The sequence below is a fragment of the Alosa pseudoharengus genome, unplaced genomic scaffold (genome assembly GCF_046254945.1).
Source record: "Alosa pseudoharengus isolate Yale_2024_CS ecotype anadromous, Long Island Sound unplaced genomic scaffold, YU_APseudo_1.1 YU_APseudo_1.1_scf_4, whole genome shotgun sequence".
In the NCBI taxonomy this organism is placed as follows: domain Eukaryota; kingdom Metazoa; phylum Chordata; class Actinopteri; order Clupeiformes; family Clupeidae; genus Alosa; species Alosa pseudoharengus.
This window is the reverse complement of record NW_027468774.1, coordinates 11,845,127-11,866,020: the sequence shown is the minus strand read 5'-3', so window position 1 is coordinate 11,866,020 and position 20,894 is coordinate 11,845,127. Positions and strand designations below refer to the sequence as shown.

Genomic DNA, 20,894 nt, shown 5'->3' with positions numbered 1-20,894 from the left:
TATGTGTTTGTTGTTTGTTATATGTGAAAACACAATAAAAAAAGACTTTGATTAAAAGAGAAAAGGGGTAATATTATGGTGTTTCACTGCATGGGTGCATCAGGGTCTGATCCAGTGTGTCCCATGCAGGGATGGATTATGGGCCTACCAGGCCCAGGGGCCCAAGGGTTCAGGGGGCCCTGAAGCCCAAACTTCTGATATCTGAAAAGGGCCCCTCAGTCAACACAGATTATGTTAATCTATGTGATGTGTCTTATTGGGCCCCTCAATCATATACCATGGGTTATGTTATTCCCCCCTGCTATCTGGGACCCCTCTGTCAAATACCACCCTCACTGGACCCCTTCCAATTCGCCTACCATCAGAACAGGTGCACGGAGGATGCCATCTCTACGGCACTTCACTCTCCCCTGTCCCACCTTGACAATAGCAACACCTATGTGAGAATGCTGTTCATTGACTTCAGTTCAGCATTCAACACCATCATCCCTTCCAAACTGATCACCAAACTCAGTGGGCATCAATACCTCCCTCTGCAACTGGATTCTGGACTTCCTAACCAACAGACCTCAGTCTGTAAGGTTAGATAACCACACCTCCTCAACCATCACCCTGAACAACGGCCTACCACAGGGATGCGTGCTGAGCCCTCTCCTTTATTCCCTCTTCACCTACAACTGCACACCTGTACATGGCTCTAACACCATTGTCAAGTTTACAGACAACACTACGGTAATTGGTCTCATCAGCAACAACGATGAGACTGCCTACAGGGAGGATGTCCAGCACCTAACATCGTGGTGCACTGACAACAACCTGGCTCTCAACACCAAGAAAGACCAAAGAGCTCATTGTGGACTTCAGGAAATCTAAAGCTAGCACACACCCCATTCTCATAAACAGGACTGAGGTGGAGCGTGTCACCAGCTTCAAGTTTCTGGGTGTCCATATCTCTGAGTACCTCTCTTGGACCCTCAACACCTCTACCCTGATTAAGAAGGCTCACCAGCATCTCTTCTTCCTGAGGAGACTAAAGAAGGTCCATCTGTCTCCTCAGATCCTGGGGAGAGCATCCATTGAGAGCATCCTCACCAACTGTGTCACGGGGCAGCCGTGGCCTACTGGTTAGCACTTCGGACCTGTAATCGGAGGGTTGTCGGTTCGAACCCCGACCAGTAGGCACGGCTGAAGTGCCCTTGAGCAAGGCACCTAACCCCTCACTGCTCCCTGAGCGCCGCTGTTGATGCAGGCAGCTCACTGCACCGGGATTATTGTGTGCTTCACCTCACTGTGTGTACACTGTGTGCTGTGTGTGTTTCACCAATTCATGGATTGGGATAAATGCAGAGACCAAATTTCCCTCACGGGATCAAAAGAGTATACTTATACTATATTGGTCTGGTCCGACCAGAAAGCACTGCAGAGGGTGGTGAAAACTGCCCAACGCATCTCTGGTTTCTCACTCCTCTCCATCGAGGCAATCTAGGGCAAATGATGCTTGCATAAGGCGCGCAACATCATCAAAGACTGTTCTCACCCCAACCAGACTGTCCACACCACTCCCCTCCGGGAGGCGTTACAGGTCTCTCCGCACCCGAACCCCCCCACCCCCACATAGCCATATTCTGCTGCTCTTCATATTATTCATCCTGCACATACACTTATTCTTACTATAATGTTACTGTTTCTGCACTGGTACTGTTACCACACTGCACAGAGCTGTACATAATGTACATATCTGCCTATACGGTTCCTACTGAATATACTTTATTCTGTTTTATAATATATTCTGTTAATACACTGCATGTCATTCTCACTACTCTTCTAATGTTGCTAGGTTACGAGGACGCTGGCGAGACACACCGCTCCGTCTGGCATCATGTTTTTGTTTGTTTTTATGTAATGTTCGTAATTTTATGTAATGTTCTGTTTATTTTTTTGTATTTTTGTCTAGTTAAATGTATTCTCTCTTTATTTGCTTATTTTTGGGTATTTTTTGTGTTATTCTTAGTCCTTTATTTGCTGACAAGTCTGTTGATGCTGTGACGTTAAGGGCTGAGGACCTAGCAATGGCTAACGTTGGCATTGGCTTTTGTCCTAGGCCTCTGGTCTACTCCATCCGTGAACGGCGCTGCGCTTCGGAAAGGGATTTCTCCGCTGCCGCGACCACTGGATTGACCTGCGAGCTGCCATGCTCTGCTGCCTGGAGTCTGGATTTAGTAGGCTAACGTTAACGTTAGAAAGAAGTTTAAAGAACTCTGACGACAGCGATCTCACTGAACAACAAACGGTCGCTGTCAATGTTCACCGAGTTGCTGATCTGTAGGATCACTTACGACTTCAGACTGTTCATTGCTTCCAGTGCTCTCCAGACTGCCAGGAAAACGTTAAATCCTCCGGGTTGGACACAGCTGTGCGCCTTCATCATTGCCCTTGGACTATTCAGCCAGTTAACTAGATGCAACCAACTGGACTACTAAGTTAACATGAGTTTTCTTTTTAAAATGTCTTATTTATTTATTTTATTATTTGTTTTTGTTTGTTTGTTTGTTATTCGTCTTGAATGTTTCACATGTTGTATGTTTCACGTGTGACGGGTATGCTGGCTATTACGCCGCTCCATTAGGCATTTTTGTTATTTGTTTGTTTGGGTCTTGTGTGTGAAGCACTTTTGTTGCACTTTGTGCATAGAAAAAATGCTCTTCATGTTTGTCTGTAAGCACTTTGTGCTCAATGCTTGAAAAGTGCTATATAAATAAATATTATTATTATTATTATTATAATGTTACTGTTACTACACTGCACATATCTGTACATGTTGTTCATATATTGTTCATACTGCATTACCATATTTATTCTGCTCTTATAAGGTTACTTCTAATACACTGCACATATTTATATTTAATTAATATAGCTGTAAACCACCTTCTGTAAACCAACCATATACTATACTGCATTATATATATTGTCCTGTCTATGCAACCACCTGTCTATACTTTGTATATCACATTGCACTTCTGGTTAGACGGAAACTGCATTTTGTTGTCTTTGTACTTGTACTCTGCACAATGACAATAAAGTTGAATCTAATCTAATCTAATAAAACAGGTCATGCTGCATCTTTTTTCACAGCAAAATCTGTTGATGGGGGGGGGGGGTGTAATTATATTATGATTATATATATACAGTATATATATATATATATATACACACTGCTCAAATTAAGGGAACACTTCAATCATACACTGGATCGGTACTCTGACACTGTTTGGTGCACAAGTAAAACTTTTGAGGCGAGTGTTTTATTTTGCAAGAACTGTCAGTCATTCTGTGAATGTAGTTTGAGAATGGAGAAAAGGGTGGAAGGTTTCAAACAATTGTTGAAACCTGTAAGCGTTCCCTTAATTGTTTTGAGCAGTGTATATATTATGTTTGGAGAGGAGGCATCCTTTATATATGGTATATATAAAAGAAATCATTCACCATCCAAACATGTCTGTCTGTGGACTAGCTTCCAATAGACTAAAAAAACACAGTGCGCCAGACTGTACAGAACAAATTAACTGTATCACAACCTCTATGTAGGTCAGTAATCATTGTTATGTTAGTAATACATTGATGTGAATGAGTCACTTTTGTCATATGCATAGCTTTAATTTTTTTTTATCTTTAGGCATCTTAAAAACTGGCCAATCTATTTGTTTGGTAAAGATATTGACCACTTTCCATTCATTGAGAAAAGATACAGATAGTGTACAATAGATTTAAAAAAAAAACTCCAAAATGCAACCATCCAAACCAGCATGACTCAGCAATGATAAAGCGTTCAGACAACTACTAGGATTCATACTTTAGTATGTAATAAACATAGTAGACACCACAGATGATGTCACACCTATGGAAAACTCTGCAATGGAACCATAGACTGTAAAAAATATGGAACATGGAACAGAATGGAATATGGAATGCACTGGAACATGGAACAATAAAATATGAAATGCAATGGAAAAGAGAGCCGAGTGGAAGCGGCTTATAAAACACACCCATTTCCAGTAAGTACTGATAACTGGGCACTGACATGACAGTTATGTTGTAATGACCATCTGACTTTCTTCATATTAGAAAGGTATTAGAAACACAACATTCCTGTGCGCATAGTTTGTTCATCTGTTACAGGTCACTGCATTTTTGTAGGCTACATGTGTCTGGCCTTGGCAAATGGGAAAACTGCAGGAACACAACTGAATCAAATAATTGTGACCCATTAATATGCAGGAATTTGGTTACTTAATGAAAAAGGGGTGATGAAATGGTGTGTGTGTGTTTATGTGTGTGTGTGTGTGGGGGGGTGTACCTATATGTGTGTGTGTGTGTGGGGGGGGGGGGTGGTGGTGGTGGTGGTGGTGGTGGTATGTTGTGTGTTTGGTTGGGGGGAATGGTGTGTGTATGTGGAGAGGAGTAATAGGGTTTGTGGGTATGGTGTGTGTGTTTGGGAGGTATTGTAATGGTGTGTGTGTGTGTGTGTGTGTGTGTCAGTGTTGCGCGGGTTTGGTCACAAGCGGCCCGCGGTCGCCCGATATTTTAATCAACCCGACCGCAACTCGGACCGCGAATATTAATTAGGACAAAATTATACCCGACCCGCGATCCGACCCGCTTATTTACAAAATGTGTGCTTTTGGTTATAGGCTGCATGCAGTGTGACAGTAGGCCATTTCTGTAAAAACAAACTAATTTATTTACGAAACTTGATGCAGTAGAACTACACGCAGTAAGCATGCAGGACATAATGTTTGCGCAGGAGAAAGAATGAGAATAAGAGCGCAAGCACGCACGCAACGCACAAAGGATAAGAACACTAGGATAAGATTTGAAGGCCATGGACATACATCTTTCTTTCGAAAACAGAAATGGTGAGGCGAGGTAGGCAAGAGAGATACATTGCTGGTCAAAACGTTAGCGTAAGAACTGGTTTATAATGCTGAATGAAACACAAAGCTTTACTAAAGCACATCCACTGTTTAAAGTCACAAACACAACGAACTAAGGTAACTTTTATGCATGCGCGAACCTATACCGGTAGATATGGCTGTGTAGTCTGTGCCATAACATTTATTCCTGCAGGCTGCCCGTTTTGGCTGTCATACTTTTAAATGGCTTCGCAAGAAGTAGGCCTAGACCATAACCATAGCCTATATCGCTTTTCCTGAAGGGGTGTCTTTATTATTTTAACTCGCGTCTTGCTTCTTTACTGTTGACTTTACTGTATTGATGCTTTACTGTATTGATGCTAGCTTTCTCGTGATATTTTAAGTAGGCCTATTTGTAGAAAATATATATTTAATTACTGACTCGCCCGCAAATGACCCGAATATCATTAAAATATTTTGTTTATGACTCATAACCGCGGGTGACCGCGGTCATCCGCGGGCGACCGCTTAATTTCGGGCAGACCGCGCAACACTGGTGTGTGTGTGTGTGTGTGTAATTGTGTGTGTGAGTGAGAGGGGTCACCTATTTGTGCCTGTGCCCTATTTCCGCCCATTTACGTGTTAATAATATTCATTTCTATACAAACCAAGATGGCGGATTCCTAAAGAAACGCAAGCACCCACACCATAAATATCCTGATTATTAGCTATTTACCAAAAATTACATTTTACCGTGACTCAAAGAGCTGTATTCAGTCCGCTTGGAGCTACAGTGGAATTTTGATTTCGCAACAAGAATTCTCGGTCTAACCACTTATGTGCCGAGTGAGTGGGCGAAAATAGGGCACCCACCAGCCCAGCACCAAACTCCGAGCACTGTAAACAAAATCGGATTTTTAAGGCAGTAAATGCTCCCGTTAAGAACCAAAACAGATTTTGTTTAAATCTAAACACCTATAGCTAATGAAAAATGTAGGGTTATTTTATCAAGTGTTATTTTGCAATATTTAAAAACATCTTTGTTTTAGAATTTTCAAAAGAAAGGGGTGGAAATTGGTGCTTTTACGATAGCTTGAATGGTATTCTCTTGCTGCAAGTCACTTTGAATAAAAGTGTCTGCTAACTGAATGAACGAATGTAAATGTTAATGTAATGGTGTAATTCATTTCACTCCATGGCATGTTCTAAAATAGCTATGAGGAAGTTGAAGTTGTGCTTGTGAAAGTGTGGTTATTTAATATCCATTGATTTCATACCATTCAAACGACACAAATCCCAAACTGGACCTTAAATGGGGAGCAAGACAGGCTTACGAGTAGCCATTAATGGAGAAGGTTTTCTTTTTTCAGGGGAAAAACTAGCCGATCCAGTCAGCCCTGGTCAGGCTCCTACCATGTTAGAAATGGGTGTGTAAAGGCTAAGCTCTATGTCCTCCTCTTCAGGGCTCGCTGCTTCTTCAGCTTTTTCTTCAGCATCAGCAGGTCGATGTAGAGGATGCGGTCCAGAACAGCCGAGGCACACATGAGGCCACCGTGCAGCGCGCCGGCCATCCCGTTACAGAACACATCCTGGCCTGCAGACCACAGACAAATACAAAAAGCAGTTTGGAGAGTGCTTTCGTGATGACCTAAAGGGCCACACACCACCACAAATACATATAAAAACCCAGCTTGGGAGAGTCCTTCCATGACCTGTAACAGCCCACTCTGACCTGCAGGGCACCACAACGCCACAGATAAAAGAAATAAATAAATACAGAACAGCTTGAACAGTCCTTCCATGACACGTTTAGAACAGATTATAGCAAAGAGCCGTCAGGCGACTGCAGACGCTCATCGCTGATGCAATATTAACCACAGAGGAGCTGAATTCCAGCATCTGCATCCTTTTGATGTTATGTGAGTGCGGGCACGGACACGGACACACAGAGAGAGAGAGAGAGAGAGAGAGAGAGAGAGAGAGAGAGAGAGAGAGAGAGAGAGAGAGAGAGAGAGAGAGAGAGAGAGAGAGAAATGGACGGACACCCCTGATTATAATATCCTCTTTCCCCCTACTGGGGATGAGTGTAATAGGAAAAGGTCAGTTGAAGTTGAAGAAGTCTCTGACTTTGTGCTGTCCGAGCCACACAGTCGTCTCACTGTGAGCTGGTCATCTGACGACATGTCTTCCTTTACAAAGTGGAATCCTCAGTGAGCGAGAGAGATAAAGCCCTATCTATCTCCCTTTGGAGACTTATCTGTTCATTTGTACAGATCAAAGCCACTCCAGCAGCCTACTGTAGCCTACCACATAGACACTGTTACTCTGTCTGTTACTATTATGACTGCAATGGAGACAAAAAAATGACATTATGATGACCCTTTGCAGTTAGACGTACATCTTGAGATATATTATACTGTAATGACCAATGTCATTTTGCTATTGTAGGAAAGAATGTGGGAGTAAGCACTGTGATTTCCATTTGTATGGATGAAATAACTTGACTTGAAATGATTAGATGTGTGTCCGTGGCCTATTGTCACTCATTTGATGTTTGGTGGTGGGTCTCACCTGTTAAGAAGAGCCCTCGGACCGGCGTCTGGGCTCGTATGCTGGCCACGACCTCAGGGCTGAAGCGGCCGAGATTATGCTCCGCTCCGTACATCTCTCCGCGCGGGGCTCCCAGGTAGTGGACGTTGGTCAGTGGGGTAGCAGCGTCCATGAACACCACCTCAGTAAGGGAAACACACAGCACGCCATGATGGAGGAAGAAAGAGCACAGCAAAACAAAACAAGGGTAGCCACATCTACAGGTAAGCAGGACCCATTTTAAAATTGCTGTTCCTAAATTTCCCCTGGGATGAATACAATATTCTCTCCTCTCAGTGGGTAATGGCACACAGCTCTGCTCAGTGGAAGGTAAACACAACTCAATTCCGTTAGACTCTCACACATATTGATTCATCAAATGACAAGTTAATTACATCGCTGTTACAGTCTGCAATTATGAAATGTGACACTTCCTACCCAGCACACCTGATGCCTTAATTACTGGATCTCCCAGGCACACAACGAGCTCTATAGCTCTGTGCCTTTGTAGTGCTAAGAGCATCTATTCTAAACGATCCGCTGTGCCTCTGACCATAATTACATGCCTTTCACTGAGAAGCCAACCACCCCTTGTAATTGTACTGTACACTACATTGTACAGTAGGGAGGCTACGGAACTGTATTTAGTTTAGTTTGTTGTTACTGTTATATTCTACCTATGCTAGTGGTAGAGCAAGTGGATATTATCTGAGTTCTATCTCACAGGGTGGGGGGGGGGGTCAAATGAAGACCTGGCTGTAGTTGTAGCACGACTTGTGATGGGGAAAAAACGAAAAAGGAAAGAAATACCTTGTCCCTGAGCTGAAAGAAATACCTTGTCCCTGAGCTGAAAGAAATACCTTGTCCCTGAGCTGAAAGAAATACCTTGTCCCTGAGCTGGGGGAAAGAAATACCTTGTCCCTGAGCTGGGGGAAATACCTTGTCCCTGAGCTGAAAGAAATACCTTGTCCCTGAGCTGGGGGAAAGAAATACCTTGTCCCTGAGCTGGGGGAAAGAAATACCTTGTCCCTGAGCTGGGGGAAATACCTTGTCCCTGAGCTGGGGGAAATACCTTGTCCCTGAGCTGGGGGAACATCTGAAGAGCCCACTCCAGCAGCTCCTTGGCCATGCACGTTTTAAAGTCCTCGTAGTCCAAGCCTCTCCGGCCCAGCCTGGTGTCCTCCCACTCCTCAAACCACTCATACTTGGCCATGGTCAGCAGTGTCATACAGGACTTCCCTTTCAGGATGGAGAGGGAGAGGGGGGGACCGAAAGAGAGAGAGAGAGAGAGGGGGGGGGGGGGGAAGAAAGAGAGAGGGAGGGAGAGGGGGTGGGAGAGGGAGGGGAGGAGAGAAAGAAAGAAAGAAAGAAAGAAAGAGAGGGAGGGAGAGGGGGTGGGAGCGGGAGAGAAAAGCATATGACTCTAATGACTCTCATGTGACATAATCAACGACGTGCACCAGAAGGCTTCCAGCAGACCAATCTCGTAATTTTTAAAGACAATGACAACATTTCAGCATCCCACATCCAGACTCAGATTCAGAACTAGACAATCCTGTCAGGCATCATGTCACCAATCACAACTCTCAGCCATGAGATATTAAGCTATATAAGTTACATGTGACACTCTCCCTTGTATGAAAATCTGAAGTGAATCGGACCATTCGTTTTTCAGATAAGTTGAATGAACCCAAACACACATAGACGAACAGAACCAGATTACGATGCCCTCTGCCCCCTTAAGAGCGAGGGTTCCAACATTATGGACATCCTGAAGCTGAAGGCTTGGCTTGTGGAGACAGCTTTAGCATGGGAGTTAATGGAGGAAAGGTTTCCCTCAGGTGCCCAGGGAGGGTGACAAGGAGTGACAAGGACAACTCTGATCAATGCTCCAGCAACGGATTTGAATGCAGAGTCTGCCAGCCTAGTGAAAGGTTGTTGATTTCAATAAAGAGCCAATTAAATCACATCACTCTCTTCCGAGCAGGAGACGCAAGGTGTTGAATTGCTGGAAATGTTTATGACTTGGTCTGAGCCACTATGTTTATTTTCCCATTTACAGAGTCCGGTCGGTGTGTGATTTTTTTTTCCGGGGCAGACTTACTAAAAGGACAGCTAAAGGACTGCATTAAGTTTGCTCTTACTGCACTGGCTTAGAAAAGTCAACTCTACTTGAAACATAAAGACATGCCTACTCAATCCTGAATGTTTAGTTTCTCTAATAAACTGTTTCACGATGGTGTAATTTTCCCTTGCATGAGACCTTCTAATCTCGACAAAAGTAGAGTCACTTTGATACACCCACCTCAGTGTAACGCTCGTAAAATAAGGTTTTTTAACAACTTTATGATATAGTTTATGAACACACACACACACAGCAAAGCTATTTACAAGAGCTTTCCGTCATAAAGAGGGAATGGAAGATCACAGACAACATCCTTTTATTTCCACTGAGACACCAGGAAAGACTGGGAAGCGGGGGGCACAAAAGCTTCAGTTATAGTTCGTCCTGCTGTCGTCCTGAGACACCAGGAAAGACTGGGAAGCGGGAGGCACAAAAGCTTCAGTTATAGTTCATCCTGCTGTCGTCCTGGGACCAGGTTTTGGTTCACCAAATATGACAAGGTTGACCTAAAAGGAATGCTTATTTTTGGCAAAAACATTCTAAAAAAAGCATCCACTTGTATCCACTCATAAACATTGTTGCAATCTAAGCTGATTGTTATGAGTTTTACATGTCAGAACATCAGAACATCCCATACCTGGATGGCGAATGCTGGACGTTGGGTCTTTGGCAGATGGGAAAGTTATGAACATCATTGGGATGTTTCCAAGTACTTCCTCTCTACCAAGAGAACTGTAATTCTCCATTCTGGAAAACATGAGAGCAACAAAGAAATCCATTAGTCAAACATCCGTCTTCGCCCAAGACAAGCAAACTTTTTGTTTTATTGTTTATTATACTCCACCATCTGTAAAATGAACAACAAATTCTAGGCACAATAAAATAAGAATGTACAACTACATTGAAAGGTAAACAAATGATCAATGGATGTTAAAATTACATAAAATTGTATGTTCCTTACAGCTGGTCCAGGTCATTGTGCTTGTACATCCAGAAACTAGTGGAGACGATACCGAGCTCTTCCTTTGTACCATCCAGACCCACAAACACCAGAAAGGAGCCCATTCCATGCTGAACCATGCTTAGCAGCCTCCGCACTTCTGTTCAGCCAAACATGGGGTTGATGACAAATATGAAATATCTTTTTTTTTCTGGTTGATGTAGGCCTTTAATACTTTTCTCCTTTTCAGTGACCATTCTGCCAGTATAGGAGAGACTGGATGCTATTGGTCATTGTTGACTCAGTTACATGGACTAAAAAGAATGCTAATAAATGAGGGAGGCATTAGTAGGAGCAAATGTGGCAACTCACTGCACTGTATAAGGAAAACAAAAACAAAAACAAACACTTGCCTGGTTTGGCGTGCACGTCTGAAGGAAGGAATTTCTGAAAAGTGTTGAACATGCCAGCATCTGAGATGATTACTGGGGCTAACACCTCAACTTCCTCTTCACCTTTTCGTACGGTCACCCCTGGAGAGCAACGAAGGTCAAAGGTCATCACAGAGAGAAACCTGCGGCTTAATCGTGACATACGTATAAAAGTATTCCTGGCATTGAAGGTCAAAAAAAACATTAAGTGCCTTTACAATATCATACATGCAAAGAAGTATTCCAACTGTTGTAAAAATATATATATATAGTAAGAAGAACATTTAACTATCATTGAAAACTCATTTCATCACTCATGGACAATCTGTTCTTAGAATCATGTATTTGATGATGCAAGGAATACTGTGGCCAAAGGCCTCTCCCACCATATGCAGAGCCCTCCTGGTTGACCAGGATGCGTTGGACTGGAGCTCTAACCAGTACGGATCCTCCAGCTCGCTGGATCACTGGGGTGATGTGGAAGGCAAACTCGCTGGCGCCACCTTGTGGATAGTAAGCCCCTCGCTTATAGTGATGCAGGAGTAGTGCATTCATGAGGAAACTGGAATTTTTTGGCGGCACACCTGTGATCACCATAGCAACAGACATGGAGGTATATGATGGTGGTCAGACCAATTAGAGTATATGGAATGTACATAGAAATTAAAAAAGACAAAAGCTGCAAGATCTACATTGCTAATAGTTTATCAGCAAATACTGTGGTATGAAATGAGAAAATGCTGTGCCATCCATTTTATTAAGAATTTCCATTGAGAGAGTAAAATGAATATACTAACACACCCTTATCACTGCTGCAGGCTAAACAAAACTTTCCCAGGGCACTTAACCATACTGTGTGTAACAAACCTGTCTCAGTAACCTATGATCTGATATCCATGTCCATCTCCTTCTAGAAAGTTCACAGCACACAGCAGCCATACAGTTACACACAGTCGGAAGGCGCACACGCACGCACACACACACATTCACACTTACAGTGAATGTCAGAGTCTAAATGTCCTAAGTTACACACAGTCTAAATGTCCTAAGTTACACACAGTCTGAATGTCCTAAGTTACACACAGTCTAAATGTCCTAAGTTACACACAGTCTGAATGTCCTAAGTTACACACAGTCTAAATGTCCTAGGTTACACACAGTCTGAATGCCAGCTTGTACCATCTGTCCCTATCCCCTCTCAGACATGCACTAAACTCCTGACATGATCCGGGAATTAAACCAGTCAAATGTTTGGAGACACTTAGAAATTTTCATTCCACTCCATTACAGACAGAATACCAGCTAAGATCATTAGCATTGTTTTTTTAAGGGATGCAGTTTTCAGATTACATTATGTGTGCTTACATAATTGCAAAAGGGTTCTCGACTGTGTAGAAAGAAATGGCTGATCTATAATGCAATATTGCAATATCTACATTGCCCATTATCAGCAACCATTCATCCAATGTTGCAAAGGCACATTCTGTTTACTAATCTGATATTTTAAAAGGCTAACTGAGATGATCTCAGCTGGTATTCTGTCTATTATGGAGTGGAATGGAAATTTGTAAGTGTCTCCAAACTTTGGTAGTGTATAGTATATATGTGTGTGTGCGCGTGTGTGTGTGTGTGTATCGAAATCACCCGGGTCTGACACTACCAGCCCCCTTATACAAAGTCCTGAGGTCACTCGGGTGAGCATATATCTGAACACACTAAACATCTAGAGCACGGGTGAGGGGGCGTGTTGATAATGTTGCGTGCAAAACCGATGGTGTCCCCTTGGCAGTTTATAAGTTTATGACCCTCATGATCAAGTACATCCATTAATTCTCGTTCATGACAGACTGGCACTAATTTGCAAAGATGGGAAGTTCCCGTGAACAACCATTGTACTGTTCTCCCTGAGTTTGTAGCATCAGCCACATAAATGGGTATATGATTTGATTAAGACAGATCTTATTTATTGTAACATATCAGATGTGTTACTAAATATTTAGTAGGTTATCTCTCTTTATACTGTTTAAAACCTGGCCAGGTACTTTTTAGCTCTATTTCTATACCTTTGTAAATCTCTTGCTATCTTGATTATGGGCATCAGTGATCCAGGACAAGTAAGCATTTAGCAGACGATAGGGCCCACAACAGTCACCTTTTCACTCACTCGCACCCACTTTTCCTGTTCTTGCCCTATGGCTGCGCTCACCGAGTCACGTTATGTTTTTAAACGGGACGCGGGAGAAAGCTAGGGGGGAAATGAATGAATGAAGGAAGGGGTAGAAGTCTAATGGCGTTCTGATATCCTCTAATCGCTTCATGGAATTAATAATGAATTGTCCTGCTCGTATACACCCGATACATGGAATATCTGACTCTACAGCTGTTTTTTCAAGGAGGTGAGATTGATCCTTTTTTCCCTTTTTTTCGCTGGAGTTTAAAAGACTGTCTTGCGACAACCTTGGACTCATGGAATACTATAATTTTGGGACTGAAAGAAGATACAGAGTTTTTTGACGTTACTTTTGTTTAATGGACTCAGCGCATCGCTGGATGCTTATTTTTTTTTGTTGTGCCGCATCTGCGGCGTTTGGACGATATCTCTCCCTCTCTCTATCTCTCTCTCACTCGCTTTTTTTCCCTCACCCTCACGAGAGTGCTCTAAATAAAGCCAAGCATTATAGAGATCATCTTGAATGCGTGTTTTAATGTACCCATGACGTTAATTTGTTGACAACCATTTGAGTTTGTTACAAGTTTTATGCACATCCACTATGTGAACACAGTGAAAAGAAAGCCAAGATAGCAACCACTGCATAGTGATTTAACTGTAGGCCTAGGCTATATACTGTATGGCCAGATGCCACTGCTTATCATCATTATTGACTGAGATATTGTGCATCCTACCCTGACATATTGTGCGTCAACTCTGGCTCCTTCCTTCATTAAACCACCCAGAACATTAATCCAGGCTGCAATGATTAAATGATTAATCGCTTAGTTGTTAGTATTAGTATTAAATTAATCGGCAACTATTTTGATTATCGATTAATCAGTTTGTGTAATGTTTTTGAGGAAAATACTTCTAATTCTGATTATAGCTTCAAAACTTGAGTATTTTAAGCTGTACTTACTCCTCTATGACTGAACTAATATCTTTGGTGTGTGGACAAAACAAGGTATTTGAAGACATAATCTTGGGCTTTGGAAAACAATGATCAATATTTCTTTACCATTTTCTGGCATTTTATTGATCCAACAACTAATCGATTAATCAAGAAAATAGTCGGCAGATTAACCGGAAATGAAAATAGTCATTAGTTGCAGCCCTAACTCCAGGTATAAACAAGTCTCACCCATGCAATGTCCGCACGGGTGGATCATGTTTAAACACTCGAGTCTGTTTGAGATCCAGACCTAATTGCATGGACATTGTCCAGAGGTCATGTCTGAAAACAGCTTCTGTTTGACCACCCACCGTAGAAGAGGTATGCTGAGAGGACGTGCAGGTCCTTGTTGTGGGTCAGGCTGGACATGACGAGAGAGTGGCTGGTGGAGGAGAGGCCGAAGACAGGGGAGAGGATGCCCAGCAGCCCGCAGCGGATGACCAGTCGCGCCAGCCACAGGGGCAGCAGTTTCAGCATGGCAAAGAGAGGGGTGTGACGGGCCGACAGCTGGGGAGAGAGGCAGGGTGTGTGTGTGTTTGTGTGTTTGTGTGGGTATACCATTTAAATTAAGCAAAAAAATAAATAAAATATATGTGTAAAATTCTCAAAGGTTTGTGAGCTTAAGTGTGCACAACACACACAGATCACTGATTGATTAGATCAGGGCACTGCATTTAATTAGATTTAATTAGAGGAATGTCTTAGTATGGCTGTAATGTGCTGCTCTATTGTTGACTGTTGTCACCTGCCTGTGCATGTGCTTGTAGTCAAGGTCACTGAGCACAATAACCACAATTACACACGATGACGCACAACTCCTCCATGACAACCCCAACACCAGCCTTCTAATGCCCCTCTAGAGAAATCAGAATAGACACACATACACACAGTGGAAATACCTTCATGAGCTTCATAAACTCGTCCACGGCCTTCGTGTCCTCTGGGAACTGTTTGCTCAGGCACTCGTGCATCTCCGTCTTCCCCGAGACGATGTGGTACTCCCTGCGGCCCTCGCCCTGTCCGATGACCACCGTGTCGAAGTGCTGCTCCAGGCGGGCGAACTGCAACTGGCCCTCAGTGATTTGGTCCAGTACCACACGCAGGAGGCTGTTCTCATGCAGCTGCCCCAGGTAGTGGATGCCTGTCGTGGGGTGGGGCAGGAGAGAGGGTAGAAGGCAAGGGTAGAGGGCAAAAGATAAAATATGAGTTCTGCTTGATAGTAGATGTTCTCAGATACTACATCTTGTTTAAAGGAGGTGATTGGTAATGCAGTCACTATACTATTACTAATAATACCTTTCTGACCCTAACCTTTCAAACCGCAAGCATCATAACTTTTTCCCCACCTACCATATATGACATTATTTGTAAATTGATAAGAAATCATATATTGAATTGGTAAATAAGGATGGTACCTAATGGCGCTTGATACAGTGGTGCTCATAAGTTTACACACCCATGCTGGTTGGCTAAAAAGAGGAATAAAAAAATCATCTTTTAGAAATGTATCTTCATAAGGATCAGAGATTGACATGAAAGAGATTGGCATGGGGTACTTTCCATAAGATCATCTCTCAATGCAAATCAAACCAGCTAATAGGCTAACTGAAATAAATCCATGCCAATCTCTAGGTATGGTGAAGGGTATGTGATTATGTGGGGCTATTTTAATTTCATAGGCCAAGGGAACTTTATCAGGATGCATAGTATCCTGGATTCATGAAATAACTGGCCTTTAAAAATAAAAATGTGCCTGCCTCTATGGGAATTTAACATAGGGGTGTGTAATACTTATGCCCCCTGTATTTTAAGGAAGAACATTTATTTATTTATTTACGATACATTATTCATTCACAAAGAAAATTGGTGTCCTTAGAGGTTGGATTTTTCCTCATGCTTTTAATTAAGGCATTAAGATACATTTCCATAAGATTATTTTTTTATTCCTCTTTTTAGTAAACTTTAGCATGGGTGTGTAAACTTATGAGCACAACTGTATGATGATGTTTTATTCTGTTGCATACTTTGTAGTTCTGTTTTATGTAGATCAGCATCACTGTGGTTTAGGTTTTCTACAGAACATGAACTAAACACTGTGACCAAGTCACTATGCATGAAATATGTACTAAATGCCAAAACACTGTAGGGCAATTATGGTGTTAAGGTTGTTGAATAACAACATTTGATTGCACTGAAGTATGCCTCTAGGATCACTGGGGGTTTTAATGCAATTAAGCTGACCAAGAAAATGGAGCGAACACGCATGTTCACATTTAGTGTCTTACCCACATCAAACTCAAAGCCCTGGTTCTCAAAGGTGTGGCAGCATCCACCAGCCTGGTCATGCTGCTCCAGCACTAGAACCCTCTTCCCAGCTTTAGCTAGCACAGCTGCTGCCGACAGGCCTCCGATACCGCTGCCAATGACAACTGCATCCAAGTGGTCCGGAATGCGATCTCTACGGAAACCTTTGGGGAAACAATGCGATGCCGAGATAAGCTCTTTTAACCGATGGTGTGCTTGGCTTAGAGGGGGGGGGGGGGGGGTTACAGTGTTATGAATCAGCCCACACACACACACATTCAGTGAGTGACCCATTTTCTTCTTATTTTTCTGTTTGGGTCAATAATACTCCCTTTTCCCCAGAGTCACGGTCTTCAAAGATGAATCCTTCTCTTCTTCCTTCTCCTCTGGTTTGGGGCTCCGTGGAATAGCCGATTAGATTGAGTGGGGTTGAGAAACTTGCTCAGGGGCGCGTTGGGGCACATACAATCCATTAGCAGGATGGTGACAGTGGAAGGTGGCAGTTGTGTTAACCTCTGAAAATGTGACGGGCCCGAGGCCTTACAACTCCCCGTATTAGGTTTTGAAATGAAGATGTAGCAGGAGCACGAGGATCATAAAAAAAGTGTGACAGAAATGAGTTATGACAAGCAAACCTAGTAGCTGAGCCTATCAATGCTGAAATAGTCCTTGGGGCAAGCACAAACTTTTTGACACATGACTGACTCTAATTGGCAAGAAATCCAAAAAGGTCAGGTTCAATACCGTTTTTTAATCCTGTATGAACTTAATGGCTTGCAGGGGTCTGTTTACTTGGGAGACATAAACACTCATATAGCATACTGGTGCACCCATAATAACCTGGGTGACCAGCAAGAGATGATTACGCATTAGGTTCTTTGAAAATGTGTGTATGCCTGTGTCTGTGAGTAAATAAGTGGTTCTTATGAGTTATGGTTTGTTAATTTATGGTATATTGTTTATTTTCATTACTGATTGTTGATTGCATTGACATTATTATTACTGCTGTTTTCCTTAATGTAGTCAACTTTTTAACACTGTTAACTGTTATGTTTTTTTATTTTATTCTTTCACACAAACATATGACCATTTGTGGATATTTGTGGGCGGTAATAGTAACATGCCATGTTGTTGGAGGTGCAAACAAAAGCTGTATCGCCATTGAGATCACATAGAAAGGAGCTGGCTCAAGGGTTATAAAAGTATTTTGCCGTGTTTAGTTTTAACGAAAGCACAGGTTTTTAGGGCTATCCATGTGTGTTAATTTCTGGCTCCTTAGATATCATTTTGCTATAACTATAACAAGCTATTTGACGTCTTTAGAACACTAAACATATCGGAAGTGCCTAATGCTGAGTTACTCCAGACAGTCTAGATGTTTTGACTTTAATCACTCCTATGATATTTGCTATTGTCTATCCAAAGTAAGGGGCCTGTTTCGAAGTTAACTGATGGTCAAATCAACCGAAACTCAGATACTCCCGATTGTTTGTGAAAATCATTCCCCTTGCATTTTGCGGTGAGTTCCATGGCATGGCACGTGCCACAGAAATATTAGGCTACTTAATTTTGCGAGTGAGCTGTCACTCCCCCCACCTGCGATGTGTTGTCCCCCCCCCCCCCACAGGGGGCCACGCCCCCCCAGTTTGAGAACCACTGCCTTAATAGATTCCCTTTCAATGTGCAATGGAAGTCTAAAGTGTCAGGCAGGAATGGAGTCACCTCACTCAGCTCAAGCGTATTCTGTTCAAAAGATGTGGACCATCAAATACATCTTGAGCATTTCCTAAATTATACTCCCTTTAATTTCCATTGTAATACATAATATTACATGTGACATCTAACCCCTTAGACAGTGTGACAAGCAACCCCAACTGAGATGTTTTTGAGTTGAGAATAACAAACACACGTTGTAGTGTAGCTAAGAAAATACCAATCTAAATTGTAGGTCTCCCTTCATACTTTTTAATGTTAAGAATGGTTTTGTTATATACCCACTGTGTAAAAAAAAACTAGAAGAGAAACCCCGAAGTGCTTCATATTTGGGTGGTTGACATGACATGGCCTTTTTTTGGTCCAATGTGTCAAAGATAGGTAAATTATAAAAAAATATATAAAAAACTATGGTGATATTGTTCAGAAAATGCTGTTTTATATGAACATACAGAGCATTCATGGGATTAATTTTCAGTCAAACCAGAAAAAGCTCATATGGCGTGACTGTCCCAGTCACATTTCACAAATTTTGATTTTGAATAAAAACAAGAAAATGAATTCATTTTCTGTTTATTCAATCATATATTGATAACCCAGATGCCTACTTGTGAGTTTGCTTGACTAAAAGTTCAGGCATAATATTGTGAAGCCACCCTTAACTAAAACACTTTGTCCCAGAAATGGATATCATATGGTGTGACGCCATATTACTTTTTTTTTTACTACATTTACTTGCTTAATGTCATGCTAAGTACATGAAACCTCATATGGTGTGACCCCATATCATATAGTGTGACCGGGTTTTCTCGTCACACCATATGATTTATTTGTCACACTGTATGATAGAAATTGCATTTTCCTGCATAAATAATGTTTTTTTTATACATATGTTTAACTCATAATTAAGTGTAATATATATTTTGACATATTTAACATGATTTAACATTTATTATTTAAGATGTGCAACTATTGCATGTATTGCGAATCACACACACATAAAACACAGAAATCAACCCCACACACACTCACTCACTCACTCACTCACTCTACAGCCTTGGATACAAAAGATACATATTTGACATTCTAAATATCAATAGCAGTCTGAGAAAATAAATTCTGGTGTTAAAGAAAACAGTAATATTAATGTTGTCTTTAGCACTATAAGTAATTGCAACAATTTAATCTGATTATAATGCAGGAAAACGTTTTAAATTATCTGAATAAATTTTTGAATTAGTCTTTTAACAGATATAAAGAGAATAAACTCAAAGGGGAACTACAAACATTCAGATTGAAGCCCACCATTGAGAAGAGAAAAACATGAAAGGGACTCAGGGAACCTGAGCTATACAATATTTGGTGGCATTCGATTTTGCATAGTTGTGATTTCTGAAAGTGAACCTTTACATGATATACCTGTCTTAAACTGTCTTTTGTTGCTTGTGAAATACATATAATACACATTTTTGTATTAACAGATTGTTTTGTGGTGTTATTTATCATATGGCGTGACACCATATCATTTGGTGTGACATCAAGAAATTATGAAAATAAAAAGGCTTTTGGGGTCTAAATCATACAAATCTCAATGGAACAGATAGAAAATAGGGTCAGCAAAGGTCACAAGCATTTTCTTTCTTTTATATCAAGGTATGTCAAAATGAATGACGTTTATTGAAAGATTGAGGACATATGCCTTACTCTGTGTATTGATGAAGAAATATACTGTAAAATGTAATAAATTTGCACAAGGAAATGCTACATCTTGATGAAGTAATGATAGAAGATTATAATACATTGCTCACATTAAAAACAAAATACCGCATTATTATTTTACAAAAAATAACTTTCATGTCACACCATATGACAATTGTAGTCACTACCACAACTAATTAGTGAATAAAAATTAATTTCAACACAAAATCTAAAAGACCATACATAGGCCTATTTTTGGTAATGGAAGGGCCAGTACAACAGGACTAAGAGATTTCCATGCCTAATATCTGAATTTTTTTTCAAAAACTATTTTTTTCGGCCTAAAACGTCAACCACCCATTTACATTTTCATATGAAGAAAATTCAGATCCTCTCATCTTAATGTTATGCCTCTTCTTACTCCTGAAATATCCTTGTGGATGAACTGTGACCCGAACCCCAGTCTCCCCTACGGTAGGCTACAGATTTGGCTCCTAGTGCCTTTAGAATTTTGGTGTGGTGTTAGGCTTATAAATTGGGTATACCACATTAGGCTACATGCCATAGTCAGAAACAGCAGACATCCTACAGTGCTCTCCGAACCCTAGTCATACCTTTCTTCAGCACCTGGTCTCTCTGTTTCTGGTCCATCACAAGAGGGGCAGGCGGCCGAAGACACTCCTGAGTGAAGATGGGGGGCTTTTTGAAAAACCTGTAAATGATCAGGGCCGCGCCAACAGCTACCACAGCGGTGAACGCGGCAAAGAAAAACAACCACATTGTCCACGTGCGGCAGGAATCGAGGGCAGTGATGAAAGAGTCAGCACGCTCACTTCTCCAGACAGGTCTTTGGTGAGGCCAGATGAACAGCAGCTGTAAGACTAATTAAATGTATTAACTAGATACACCCCCGATAAAGAGTGAATTTGAAGTGAAAATTGCACTTTGTATGCAAGACGTAGACTAGTTTGCGAATTGAGTTTATAAATTCATACGTTTTCCCAGAGGCTCGGGTGAATG

The 20,894-nt window shown here is 41.7% G+C and overlaps 1 protein-coding gene across 1 annotated transcript; it reads right to left on the bottom strand.

Moving 5' to 3' along the window:
- Positions 1-6,355: 6,355 nt before the first annotated feature.
- On the bottom strand, positions 6,356-20,654 carry LOC143102331 (inactive all-trans-retinol 13,14-reductase-like). Its single transcript, XM_076265845.1, has 11 exons — positions 20,489-20,654; positions 16,445-16,627; positions 15,059-15,300; positions 14,471-14,666; positions 11,382-11,579; positions 10,978-11,097; positions 10,586-10,724; positions 10,262-10,371; positions 8,572-8,738; positions 7,482-7,641; positions 6,356-6,504 (listed from the first exon to the last, which is right to left on the bottom strand). The coding sequence occupies exons 1-11, from the start codon at positions 20,652-20,654 to the stop codon at positions 6,356-6,358; spliced, it is 1,830 nt and encodes a 609-aa protein (XP_076121960.1).
- Positions 20,655-20,894: the final 240 nt, after the last annotated feature.